Source organism: Stenella coeruleoalba (genome assembly GCF_951394435.1).
Source record: "Stenella coeruleoalba genome assembly, chromosome: 5".
Classification (NCBI taxonomy): domain Eukaryota; kingdom Metazoa; phylum Chordata; class Mammalia; order Artiodactyla; family Delphinidae; genus Stenella; species Stenella coeruleoalba.
In genome coordinates, this window is record NC_137150.1 from 16,098,436 (window position 1) to 16,113,350 (window position 14,915).

A 14,915-nucleotide genomic window follows, 5' to 3' on the forward strand; every position below is an offset into this window, starting at 1 on the left:
AGCTGTAAATTAGCAAACCTGGTTGGCTGTGGCGGTTGCAGCGAAGGGAACACTTGTGGCAGATGTTGTTGCTGCGGACACAGTGGCTGGCGTAGCACCGTGCACCATGGGAACTTTCGGAGGGAAAATCATATAAGCAAACATACAGAAGAGTGTAGCAATATGGAAACCATGGCAACATGGAGGAGATAATTGGGCATGGTATTTATCACAGCAACAAGCCGTGTGACGGGGCATCATCACCAGTGAGTGACATGCAATCACAGCGCAAAGCAGGACAACATTCCAAGGAGAGAAGGGGAAGGGGGATGAAAGAGAAAAAAAAGGGGAAAAAAAGCTTGTTACCATCAAATCAAGAAAATTGACACAAACAGGCTTAATTTGCTAAGTCAAAAACAAGAATTTTATATAGTGTTCATAGTCAGACATTCAAAATCTAAGTCAAAATACAGGTATTTACTTCATATATACAATTATCTGTTTGAATAAAAGTATGTTTTCTTATTTACTATTGTAAAAATATACAATATATTACTTTTATGAGATAGTTTTTTTTTTTTTTCTTACACACCAGAACTCATAGTCCAATCAAAATCCACTAAAGGTGACTAAAGGAAACTTGTGTGTAAAGAAAACATTTATGTGAGTCCATGTCAATTAAATAGAAAATGGCATTTAATTGACAGGTGTTAGTAAAAAGGAAATGGACTTGCCCAATAGATATAAGTTAAACTTAGCAGTGGATTTTGAGGGGCTGTGAGGTGCACCATAGGTTTAAGATAATCAAGAAACAAAGCTGGCACCTACCAACACTTGTAGCGGGTGTCATGCACAATATTGAGCCTGCCCATCATGCATTGCAACAGGAAGGTGGATTTGAAAAGGGAAAAGAATTAAAACATCCCATCACACGTGTAATTAGGAAATTCATTTGAACAAAGAAGAAAAATTGTTATTATGGGAACAGTGGCATGTAACTGTCAGCACAATCAAATCATACAATAGCATAGTGATCAATTAGAACTAGTCTCAAGTGAAGAATAAAAGCCAGTTTAACTGTGTGCTGGTACACGTTGTTTCTCCTAATTGCTGCCTACAAATAAAAGTATTTTGAAAAAAATTGAAACCTGCTTAATTCTTTTAAAAATAATACTGCAGTTTGTTTTGTTTTAATCTGGTTACTAGCCATCTGGTAGCTTTGCTATTTCTGACTTTAACCTATGAACTGAGCACATGTTAAATCATTAGGGAAATTTATTATTAAGATGCTAAATAATTCAACGCACAAAACTGACTTAACAATGTAATGAAACCAAAACATTCATTTTCATTCCTTTGGTCTTATTTATTTCCCTGTTCACTGTAGCGACAACAACACAGGCATGGAAGGGGTTGTGATCATTCATACAGGAATTTTATTTGGAGGGGTACCAAGCAATAAATTATGCATAAAGCGAAAGTGAACTTCTGCATTGCCTTAGTTGGGAATTTAAATGTAAGGAAAACATTGAGATGGGATATACTTTCGTATAAATCTCGAACTGGTTTACTTAGTAGGTATCTGGGAAAACTGACTGGTTTTCACTGCTGGTTTAGACCCTCAGGACTTCTTGGACTAGCAAGTGTTCTACAAAATTTCACATCCAAAAAATGGTTGATTAGATTTCAGTAAAAACCCTGAATGGGAGATAACGAAGATATATACATCGCATATGGGGTGTTAGCACTGATGTTCACAATGGCGCCACCATGACGTTAAAATAAATATTACGTATATAGTCCCTGTTCTCTTTGACGTATAAACATTGAAAAATCTAACTTGTTTTACCAAGTACAGGGCCCTTTCCCACATACTGAATTACTGTTCTTTCTATGAGATTAGTTTAGACTTCTAGGTTTTAAAATATCAAATGATTTTATGTTTCTATCTGAATCTTGGTGCATCCTATTTAAATACTAGCAGCATCTGGGATGAACATTTGTTAGAAAAGTATCTGCCAATTTCGTCTCGTCCGAGATGGCCCTATAAAACAAAGCTGCCATTGAGAAGCACAGATTACTTAACTGGCATCCTTGTAACAGCTGCAATTAGACTGTTATCACAATTAGACGGTGGGCACAATGATCAGTGATTAAACTAGGTAATGGAGCTAGGGAGGCATCCTCTCAGGTGGAGTACTATTACATTGATAGGCATTATTTAAGACGCTTGAAGATCTCTGTCATTTGCTACCACTACTGAGTCAAAGACTTGTGAAAGACAACAAAAACAAACCAGTAATAACAAAGACGGTAATTTGAGACAGTAGAGCAAGCAAAATTTAATACTCTAGATCTTATGAAATCATAATCCTGTAATAGTGGGGTGGGAAGACTGAGAAAGAGAGGATGAAAAGATGAATGAAAAAGAATAATGTGCAATTTGATAAACAGTCGTTTTAAATACTGTACAGGTTATAGGTTTTAAATTTATTATTTATTATTATGCTGCAATTTGCCTATTGTATTTCATCCCATGCATAATTGAGGCTGCACATGCTGAAAATGAGTTAAATTTACCCTATCTCTCTAAAACTCTAAAGCATTTATGATTTGCATTTCAGTTTGAGTTATCTTCCTCATTAACATTATAACCAATGCACACAGTTTTGAGAGGGATTTGCAGCAAATAAACATAAGGCAGCAATGAAAATACTAGCCAGGGTGCAATAACTCACGAATATGAAGACATAATGCTGTAGGACCCACTTACCAAAAACAAAAAATCACTTTTGAAATGACCATAATATCCATCTTTACATCAGATGGGTTGATTTATTAATAATGATTGTACAAGTAGCCAATTAAAATTTTTTCCTTCAGTTTTCAGCACAAGGCAACATTTAAGTGAATGTATTTGTCAATTTCGAATTTCCCCTACAAAGGTATTTGCAGAGCAGAATGGTGTGTTTCTGAGGAATGCAACACTTTAATTACATGATATTCATATTAAAATTTTAAATTGATCTGTATGAAGGTGCAGAAAAAATTACTAGGAAGGTAAGTTACAAATGAGACGTATGTGTAGGTAAAATCAGTTCAAGGAGAAAGGAAGGAAGTAGAGAGAAAAAGAATTATAATGGAGATTTGGTTGGAGGTTTGAACTTAGATATGGTAATTCAAGCCTATTTAGGTAGATTATGATAGAAGTATAAAGCTGATTTAAAGTCTTCTAAAAATAATTTACATCATTTCAAACTAAAAGTTCACAATCAGTTGAATTATTCTCAAAATTGATATCTAAAGAAGCAACAGCTCCATAGAATTTATTTGTTTCTATTCAATCAATCGAATTCTATTTTATTGCACTACTGAGTTGGGAAATAATAAATAAAACTCAGTGCTTACTACATTCCAGGCTTTATTCCAGACTCTTAGACTTGTCTATAAAAGTGCTTTAAGAAAATGTTTTTATCAAATATGTTTAGAACTCACTTAAACACAACTCTGAAATAATTACTACTATTATCCCCATTTTATAGATGAAAAAAATGAAAGTATAGGGAAATTATATCTTGTGGTACAGCTGTATTTAAACTTCCAAACCAGATGTGTAATCACTATGCTAAGTTTCAGGTAAACCGTCTGCATTAATTTCATTAAGTATAATGAAAGTGATAAGCTGGAAATCTTTGTTTTTCTATTCTTTCTGTTAAAACAATCCCATCCCTCTGCAACTCCCCTCTCCAACCCCTCAGGAAAGTTTCTTGGCCTTTTGTTTCCTTATTTCTGGTAGTGTTGCCACGCATGGCGAAGCTGAAGCCGTTTACAGGAAACTTATTTTTAGGTCTTTTGAAATCATAAACCTAAACTGACTGAGGGCAATATGCCAGGTCAGGAGAGAAGAGAGATGTGCTTCTGAGGATCGCATGTAGGCAAAAACTGTGAAGGAGGGCAGAGAGAAAAGTTCCTCCAGACCCTGGAGAGGAGGCGGGCAGTGTGCAGCGTCCCTGGGTAGTTAGGCATGTGGCGTGTTCTTTCACAGCAGCCCTGCAGGCAGCAGGCTTTCCAAGGAATGGGCTGCTAAGGGAGGGAGGCTAAGGGGCTCAGGCAAGGATGCTTGTACCCAAGGCAGGCATAGAAGCCCTGGAGTACCTGCCTTCAAGAGATCTTGTGGGCTTCCCTGGTGGCGCAGTGGTTGAGAGTCCGCCTGCCGATGCAGGGGACACGGGTTCGTGCCCCGGTCAGGGAAGATCCCACATGCCGCGGAGCGGCTGCGCCCGTGAGCCATGGCCGCTGAGCCTGCGCGTCCGGAGCCTGTGCTCCGCAACGGGAGAGGCCACAACAGTGAGGGGCTCGCGTACCGCAAAAAAAAAAAAAAAAAGAGATCTTGTAAACATGGACATTGAGGATATCAGCAGTGACCAGTGCTGACTGAGGAATGGAGAATGGGTCGCCTGTCTGAGACTATTGGACTGCACAGGACCTCTATTTGAGTAGAAACAGAAAGAAGAGGAGATGTGAGGAGGGGGTTCTGGAATCCCAGTGACGCCGCCTGATATTTCTATCCAACACAGTGAAATTGGAGTTTAGAATTGGACTTAATTTCAGTTCAGGAAAATAAATCTGATGTAAATAAAAGTGTTATTTCTTACACACTCTAATTTCAGGGGTGAAATTTACAACTACAACATAAGTAGACCCTAGGTTATGCATAATCTGTATAAATAGTGAATTTAGTTTTAAAGGGTGAAGGTTAAAAAAAAAGGACTATATATCTAAAAAAAAAAAACCACCAAAGCTTCAATGTGAACTTAATCCAAATTACTTGTATTTATCTTTAAGTGAGATGGACAGTGTAAAAACAAAAGGCCAGAAAACTTTCTTGGGGTGGGTGGCAGGGAGATGCAGTGGGATGGGGTTGATTGAATGAATGGAAAGATGGGTGAATGGACGAATGGATAAGTAGACGGATAGGTGGATGGAAAACAGGGAAGGAACAGAAGAAAGAGAGGAAGGGAAGGAGGTAGGGTGAGAGAGAAGAATAGATAGATGGTTAGAAGGATGGATGGATAAATGGATAGATGAATGCATACACGGATGGATGATGGATAGATGGGTACAGGCCACGTAAGTCCTAGTTTGTTCTTAAAAGTTACGGTATATACTAATTTTTCTTAGCTAGCTAGCTGGTTTGCCACTGAACCCTGATCTTTTGCTAGCAACTTACTCTGTATACAGAGTTACCTGCTCTAAAGATTTAGCCAACCATGCTTCATTGTAACTTCAATGAAATAGACCTGCGTGTCCCTGAAGTTACGATTGAAGCAACAGACTACAGAGCTCTAAGACTCTAAACTGCAAAAAATAAATGACTTCCTTTTTCTAATCAGTTCCAATAAAGTCTTCAGAATATAACTTCCAAATTATAATACTGTGGTTAGATAGGATGCTCTGATCATATAATTCTTCTATATGTCTGCAGAATAACCTAGACTTTGGAAAATGACTTTTTCTCCCAGGCGTTATACATAAGATGACATATGAATTTGTGGTAGGATGGATTTTCTGTAGTTCTCAAAGTATATTTAAAAACTTAAATGAGTTGAAAATATTTCAAAGTTGAGAGATTTCACATATGAACCTCCAAATGTCCAGAATATCTGGAAAAAAAATCATAAGATCTGGCAACACTGGACACCAGGGCCACTGCATTAGGTTGTACAAGTTTGTATACAACCAACCCTGGGAGGAACAGACACAACCACCCCTTGTTCACAAAGACTGACGTATATGGAACCACAAAGGGTACTGTGCAGTGCACCATACCCACTAGGCAGACAATCCTCTAAGGCAGCAAAGGGCTAGGTCTGAACATTGACCGATCCCTTTAGACTGGGCCTGTGCTCTCCAGTGCCTCCCAGACCCCACAGCTCCTACTTTATTTCTTGCTCACTTATTCACGTTTCCTGCCTGGCCCTGAAGGCATCTGGGTTTCATATTCTCTGCCTTAGATTTCTTTCCTTTCTGGTTGTCTGATCAAGTGGTTTGGCAGAAGTATACATGGGCTATCCATTTTAACTCTTTAATGCCATACTGGCACGCAGGTACATGACAATGAAAATTTTATTTTTGGCTGCGCAATGCGTGGCATGCAGGATCTCAGTTCCCTGACTAGGGATCGAACCTGTGCCCCCTGCAGTGGAAGCGTGGAGTACAAACCACTGGACCGCCAGGGAAAGTCCCGACAATGAAAATATTTTTAAGGAATGATGGAGGCAGTACTTACTTCTGATTATGTGACTAATAAAGGTTAACCTGAAGCTTAAGCTCTTTAAAACTCGGTTACAAATAACTCTTATTTGATATTACTATTGCAAAAATTTCATAGCATGTTGACTACAAATATCAAGAACAGAATATTTCTGATGCAAATTCATCATAAAAATGCAAATGCATCTTAAAAATTTCAGCATATCTCAATATATTGTGGCACACTTTATTTAAATTAACAATGCTTAGTTTCTAGAACAGAGAGATAAGTATGATTCTGACTTATGAAGGTATTTATTGTTTTTCTCTGACTTGACCTTACCTATCATCTTTTGCTCTATCCTATCCACAGACTAAAAACCATTCCAGGGAGAGACTATTGTCATAAGTCAGAGTCATGCATATCATGCAATTAATGATTATACTTATTTAGAAAAATCTTGTCATTTGAATGTTTTTGGAGAAACTGATGCAAAACCCATTTGATAAAACAGATTATTTTAGTTTTCTTTAAATAATTTATGGAAGAAGTTAGATTTGTTTTTTATTTTTAGATTTTTAAATAGGGAAACTGTCATTTCTAGTAGTAATGTTTTATTCAATGAAATAAACTGACAAAAATAATTTTTAATTTCTTCAAAGAGATTATGGCAGTTACCTACTTGAAACTTTGAAACTTTGTTTGAATCCCTTGAAACTTTGTCTACTGATCTGACTATAGAAAAATTGATAGATTATCTGTTGGAGACAGCATAAATCCAGGGGCGTGGCAATTTATACTAAAGCAAAAAGATCCATTTCTGGAAATCTCTGAAAAACTGTATACGTTGAGAAGAAATTTTTTAATCTTATAAAACTTAAAACAAATGTGACTTTTCCCTCAGAATGCAACAAATACCCTACAGATCAACATGATTTAATTTCTGTTCTAAAATGGACAAACTGCAACTTGATAGACACTATTTCATGAGTAAATATCATTTTATCTGTGGTTCTAGGACAGGCTATTTCAATTAGTGGAATATTCTAGTTCATTCAATGTTACTACATATTCTACATAGGGATGGCTAGTTTTCAAAGATGCGCTGTATATAAAGTTGTGCTTAGCAGTAAAAACTAATGTGACTATAATTTATTCTCATTATTCAAAAACAAATTATCACATTCCCTCATGGCATTTTGAACGTAATGCCCTGTAAATACTGTTAACATAGTATAATATACTAATGGGGCTGGATCTCTGACATACACATCTAGTCATAAATTTATCAATTTAATTAATAAAATTATTGTATTAAATAAATCTCTTAACACATGGTAATTTTTTAGAAAGATTAAGAGGTAAAGAGGAAAATAAGATTAGAGTCTCTGGTTAGTTGAATTCCAGATTACAAGAAGTGTAATATGTATTTTTCTGAAGTAAATGATGAGTGAGCAAAAATAATGAATTTCTAGATAACTAATTTTCTCATTATTTATGTTTTTAAATTATATATCTTTGTGTATAGTTCTAGAGTATATTTATTTGACTAAGTTGTAATCAACTGAAACCACAAATGTATAACTCAACAATAAATGTAAACTTCACTGGGCACTTAGGGCTACTTCAATATTAGCTCAGGAGCAACAATTTTAAGTGATATATACTGATTGGTACTGATAAGAGCACTTTTTAAGAGCTCTGGAACACAAAGTCAGTTTTTTATTCTCCACCTTGAAAACAAAAAGGCTGAAAAATAAAATCAAAACTGAAAAGTGTCGTTTCATATAATTCAAATGAACTCTATGGAATCATGAAGGCAAAGGGGTCTTACAGCAGGAAAGGGTCATAAAATAGCTTGACAGACATATAACGGTGTAGAGGAAAGAGGAAAAAAAAAGAAAAGAACTCTATTTCAATTCCAAATTACACAAACAAAAATAAATATATAAAACATCAATGATGTCTAATCCATCTTTCATTAAGCTAAAATTCTTAGTTTTTTAGGAAAACCATAGGAGATACCTCAGACAAGTTTCCATCTTACCTTCCACCTGCTCTATGGCTAAAAACAACTGGGGGTGTGGCTTATCTGCTCTACCAGTAGCACTCTACAGGGATCATCAGATTCATTTATTAATAAACTCAAACCCCTTACCTGGTGGGAGAAATGCTGTATGCTGTTGTAACTGCATGTTGGCTAGAGCCTGTTGGTATTGGAAAATACCAGTGTTAAAGACTGCGGTGGCACCGTTGGTTTTTTCAAGAGCAGGCCTCTTTGGTAATGGGGGAAGTACAGCTTGAGGAATTCCCTGTTTAGTGAATGAGTATAAAAAACAAATACCAGTAAAAAGAGAAAAAGAAAAAAGAAAAATCAGTTGAGGGCTAAAATTGTTAGGAAGCATGAGCAAGCAAGCAGCAGAGCACTTAACTACCCAAGGGGAAAAAAACATCCAATAAACAAAAATTTAAAGGGAAAAAAAAAAAGCAAGATAAAAGCTTTAAAGGAAGCATTATTTTTGTCTTGGGGGCGGGGGGAAAAACCCACTAGTATGAGAGCACATGTTATAATGTGTTAAAGTGTTTTAAGTCCCATAATGCTTCAGGCTTTCTGGGAGAAGCCATTGATTTGGGAAAAGAAGAAAAGCTGCACTGCGAGCTCCATGAGGACTGACAAGTATAAGCAATGTTAATAGTTAATTGTACGGAGTGACCGAAACAGGTAAAATAAAAATCAGTCCCACTCTGCCCCTCCCCCCATGTCTACCTAAACATGCACATGTCCCAGAGCATGCAAGTTTTTTTTTTTCTTAAAACACTGAACTAGAAATATTAAAAAGTCAATAATTCTATCACTAAAGCCATGCTAACCAAACAGGTACATAAATATACAGTCCAAAAATACATTTTTAATGTCCTTCAAGTATTCCATTAGAATATTCTACAATGTAGTTAAACTGAATGTGGACTGCTGGGCTTTCGGAATCTTTCATTGTATGATATCCGTCCAGGGACTTGTATTACGGTCTTTCCGCTAATTTTGTCAGGAAACCACACTCAGTTTTTCATTGTACTTTACAACTTTATAACAGAAAAAGGAATATATATTTTTAAATAGATAAAAAAAAAAACTTGTATCTACAATAAAGCTACATGCCAAGCTAAAAGGTGAAAGGTCATAGTACCAGGTCAAAGGTTGCCTCGAGGGGTCGCTTCAGTGATTTGACAGCCGACTGAGTCTTAATTAGCAGGCAGCGAGCACATGATGGCAATGGGCCAGTGGGGTTCAAGCGCATTAACATAAACAGCAAGCAGAGGTGCATCATGGGGGCAGCAGTGCATTTTTGGGTAGGTGAGAAAAAACAAATAAAAAAACAAATCATCGGAATGCCATATACAACGAATAACAAGACTAAGCATGCACAATAAAGGCACTACTGAGTTGTTATTGGGAGGATAACTCCTCTTTGTAGTTAATTACAAACAAGATACTCTAACAGAAAAAAAAAAAAAGAGTGAAAGGAAGAGAGGAGGAGAGAGTCTGCCTTCTGTATTTTTGCTCAAGTATCCATAAACAAACACAGAAAAGACCTCTCTCGTGATTATTTTACTGTGCTATGAAATACCACACAGTGTTTTTATGAATATTTTAAAGATTACGTCATATATTTATGTAAAAAAAAAGGACAACATTACAACAGCTAAGCAAAGAACAAAAATGGACTCATTAAAATCAGCTATTAGATCACATTAAAATTTACCTTAAGTGTATAGGTATCTGTTCTAAATGATCCAATTTCTAACTCCTCCTTGAGTACTGCTTTCTCCTTTCTACGTAATGGCATAGGCAAGCTTCTCTAGTTTTACAGTTCTGTTTATGCCACAATAGTGCTTAAGATTGTCTAGATAGCAAACTGTTCAAAATCTTGTAGCTAATCCTAAAAACAATTTTGTTGAAGCAAGTCTCCTAAATAGTTCCAGATTCTCTTATGGTTAAAAGCAAGATAATGTAGAGAAGAGCCTTGATGTGCGAAGGAACACACCGAAGGAAAACGACGGCTGATTAGGTGGCACACAGAAATAAGAGGACCGAAACGGCAGGATCGTTAAACCGAAAAGGAGACAGGTGTTCTGTACGAAGCAGAAATTTCAGAAACCCTATATCCAGAATAAGACACGGTATTAAGAGCTAGGCCGAGGGAAGGAGCAATCTGAACCATTTGAGGAGTTACTCTCACTTCTCTGAATGGTAACTTCATTATGTATTGTCTGGGATACCTGAACAAACATATCTTAAGCAAAAATTTTTTTTTAAAAAGGTTAATAAATGAATAGCTTGTCGTCAGATATAGCTGTTCACTTTGCTTTTTTGACGGTTAACGAGGATTGATCTGAGGTCTCTAACTCACCATGGCAGCTGCGGTGGCTGCAGCCTGTGCTGCAGCAGCCTGGTTGACCTGGTATTGGGCAGCCTTGATCTTGGCTTGCAGATGTGCGGGAGGATGAAAGTATTTGCACTTTTCCCTAGAGCATCTCCCTTTGATGTAATCCATACACACGGTGACTGTGTTGTCATTGGTGTCAATCATTGTGCTGTCAGCAGGATGGGCAAACCGACAATCGTTTTCTCCTCTGTTGCAATTGCCACGCTGGTACTCTCGACATACCTACGGGGTCATTAAGTGCACAGGGGTCAGTCAACATGGACAAGTAGAAACTTTCCGAAGATTTTAACTTAAAGTGCAAGACTGGTGATAGAAGCCAACAAATGAAAGGGGAAAAGATAATTTGCAAAGGAACCACAAAATAACTTGAAAACATTCTTAGTTCGGTATACAAATTATAATCCCATTTCAGTAAAATGTCCATGAGAAAGAAAACACATTTATGATACTAATTATGGTAAAATATCTAATTTAAATTATGTTGATATACTTATTCATTACCAAGGGGGAAAACAGTAACTTTATATAGTGAAGAACCCTGGAGACACCGCTTTAATCAAACAATCAAAGTTAATATCACCAGTAATAAAGACATAATGACATCATGTACCTACTGATATGATGCACTGAAAAAAGGATACAACATTACATTTGTTGTATTACTGCTGAGAACGCATAACCTGAATTTATTTAATCATGAGGAAACATCAGACAAACTAAAATGGTAGGATGTTTTACAAAATGACTGATCAGTACTCTTCCAAAGTGTCAAGGTCATGAAAGACAAAGAAAGATTGAGACACTGTCACAGACTGAATGATCCTGGAGTCAGAGAAAGGAGGTTGGTAGGACAACTGGTGAAATCTGATTGAGGTCTGTAGATCGGATAATAGCAGCTTATCAAGGCTAATTTTCTGGTTTTGTGAGTGGTAACATGGCTATGTAAGCTGTCAATATTTAGGTAAGCAGGGTGAAGGATAGGCAGGAACTCTTGGTTCTATTTTTGCAACTTTTATGCTAATCAGAAATTATTTAAGAAAGTGTAAAAAGTAAAATGATAGCTTTTTCATAAAATGTTTCGAAGAGCTAAGTTTTTGATCATTAGAGATTTACCTGGTAGCTATAAAAAGCAGATGGAAAAAGATTAGTTTTTGTTACTGTTTATTTTTTTTTTTTTGCGGTACACGGGCCTCTCACTGTTGCGGCCTCTCTCGTTGCGGAGCACAGGCTCCAGACGTGCAGGCTCAGCGGCCTTGGCTCACGGGCCCGGCCGCTCCGCGGCATGTGGGATCTTCCCTGACCGGGGCACGAACCCGCGTCCTCTGCATCGGCAGGCGGACTCTCAACCACTGCGCCACCAGGGAAGCCCTACTGTTTGTTTTATATCTATTAATTTTGGATGGGGTCCCTGGGGAAAGGTGAAAATGGGTTATTTTTCATTCATCTGCTCGATTTTGACTCTTACTATTAAAGTTTGTCATGGTGCTTGCTCTAATCAAGAGGTTGCCGGCGCTGTCTTCAGTCAGAATAGTTTGACCTTTTTACCACAAGAGGGCCATCTAAACACAGAATGTCCTTATATTTTTATGCTCTTACTTCATGCTTCAAGGATGTTTCCGTTTTGTTTTTCACAAATCTTTTTACAAACTGAGCGAATGCAGACCCTGAACACTCAATTTTGGAATTCATCAAGGGGAAAAAAGGGGGGGGGGAACCCCATTGTGATTTAAAAAAACAAAGATTTTCTTGGATTTAAATACATGAAATGATCACATTTAATTCTAGGCATTTCCCCCTTTTACATCCATATCCCATTACTGAGGAAAGTGCTTCCTTTTAAAAAGGTCTCTATAATTTGTATCGTGGTATATCTTAAAAATAGCATTATAAACGACATCTTGCACCATTTGGAAACCTCAACTAGCTAAAGCATTGCATTCCACATAGCAATGAGCCAACTCTATTCATCACCTCAATTTATGTAATTTTTAAAAATTATTAAATAACTACTCTGTGCCAGACACTCTGAGAGATATTAGGAATACAAAGATGACTTAGGAAGTTACAGAAGATCCTTTTTTTTTTATCATTGCATTTATCTTCTTGAACAAAAGAAAACAAGGATATCCAGGAGTTTATAATTTGAAAAGCAAAAGTGGTAAAGCTGTTATCCACAACTATTGTCCTCCACTCTCACTGAGGACTGGAGTCAGCTGTGCGGCTTTCTACACCACAAATCCCCACTTACTAAATTAGGCTCATCAAAATAGGAAGAGAGGAACACTTAAATGAGGATAAAAACTCTTCACGTATGTATGCAAAATTATGCTAAACTTATACCACAGCATAAACAAAAAAGTTACTTTTCTGTTTAAACAAATCTGTGTCAATGCAGCCTCATCCAATAGGAAACCATCTGTGTTCGGACACTACTGCTGTTAGCTCTTCAGTAATTCCTGCTTTCTCGAATATGCTCGCAAAGAAACTGGCAGCAGCTGAACCAACACTCTGTTTTCCAATTTCTCTCGCTTTTTGCCACACTGACAAGAAAGAAGATCTGAAGGCAGTCTATCTGTAGGATCTTGAATCACTATCAAAATCAAAGATTTGCAATTTTTCAAAAACAATTATGCCAGTGCTGAGTGCCAGGCTGATCTTGACTTTTTTATTTCTCTGTCCATCTCAACGTTCTTTTTATTTTCAGGGATGTGAGCTTAAAATCAGGTTGCATAAAGATGATCATTCTAAGACCCCTTCTCGTCCCTCTCCGTTTGCTTTATGCATGTGTCAGTGTGGTTTGTATAGGTTAATAATTGGTTTATTACAGTTTTGTACTCTTTACTGCCTTGCAGGATGCATTGGGGGAGAATTCTAAAAAACATTTAAGCAGAGCTGATAACTAGCAGTTAGCTCAGAATTTTGTTCCTAAATCCAGCCTTTTCTGATGTTCCAAGAACTTAGGTAACTGTTTCTGCATGATATACATTTTTGACTGTTTTATTTTTTTTTTCCAACTTAAGGTTCCTCCTGACAAGAGAAATGGAACAGAAGAAATATACTGAAATAGCTGTTCTCCTATTATTCTTGCCTTTGAAAAAAATAGAGAAGAAACTGAAAATCTCTTGTGAAAACTTGTACTGGTGAGAGCTACAAGGCTAGAAGGGCTAGAGAAGTTTGCCAAGCTTTGCTTGTATATATGGATTGCTGGGTACCTATCTGAACAGAACAAACTTCCCAAAGCTTTTCAAACAGATTTTTCTCTACTAATGACCATCAATAAAATGGGATCTATCCCTTGACTGCTGAATATGGGTTTGGCCTGATAAACTCAAGCAAACTTTAGACTGTGTTGCTTCCCCAAAAGAAATCTCTTAGTTGTATGTAGTATTGTGTTACCAAATTATAGTTGACAGACAAAATTTCAACAAATCTAACCTTATAATTCAAATCAGGATAAGAAATCGCACAATTTACCACACAGAGAATTTGGAACAAAGAAGATAAAATTAGGATTTGAAAATCCTAACAACATTATGGCTCTTTTTTCTATTCTCATCCAATCTTCTGCACGAACATATTTTTCAAATAGTTGTAACTATAGTATGGCTATTACTTGGTGATCTGTTTTTGCTCAACAATGTAGCATAAGCTTTTTGTTTGTTTGTTTTACTTAATAGTGTCCAGAGTCATCATTTTTGCTGGCTGCATCAAATTCCATAAAACAGATGTGTATAATATAGGTAACTCTTTCAGAGAACATCTAGATTATTTCCAATATTCCCATATTACAAATAATGTTGCAAAGAGTATATTCATGACCACACTCTTTAAAAAAATCATTCTCTAAGGATAAATGTGCAGAAATGGCATTAGTGGGTCAACATATATAAGTACTTTTTACAGTTTGGTAAGTGGTTTTCAAACCTAGATGAAAATAATTCCATCTATTGATATTAGCTAAACACATAATGTGCTTCAATCAAAAAGAATGTTTGTAAGTATAAGTACTTATATGTACTATAAGTATTAAGGCAGTTGACCTATACACACTACTATATATAAAATAGATAATTAATAAGGACCTACTGTATAGCACAGGGAACTCTACTCAATACTCTGTAATGGCCTATATGGGAAAAGAATCTAAAAATGAGTGGATATATGTATACATATAACTGATTCACTTTGCTGTACACCTGAAACTAACACAACACTGTAAATCAACTATACTCGATTAA

General features: G+C 36.6%; 1 protein-coding gene across 18 annotated transcripts in view; it reads right to left on the reverse strand.

Moving 5' to 3' along the window:
* MBNL1 (muscleblind like splicing regulator 1) overlaps positions 1-14,915 on the reverse strand; it is a 176,228-nt gene that overhangs the window by 10,354 nt on the left and 150,959 nt on the right. For 4 of the 18 annotated variants that reach the window (XM_079921810.1, XM_079921817.1, XM_079921803.1 and 1 more), the window contains 5 exons: positions 10,642-10,899; positions 9,418-9,471; positions 8,391-8,544; positions 808-843; positions 19-113 (listed from right to left, as the gene is read on the reverse strand). In XM_079921810.1, coding sequence (XP_079777936.1) covers positions 19-113; positions 808-843; positions 8,391-8,544; positions 9,418-9,471; positions 10,642-10,899 — 597 coding nt within the window. The other 14 variants (XM_079921819.1, XM_079921814.1, XM_079921808.1 and 11 more) reach the window with 8 other exon arrangements.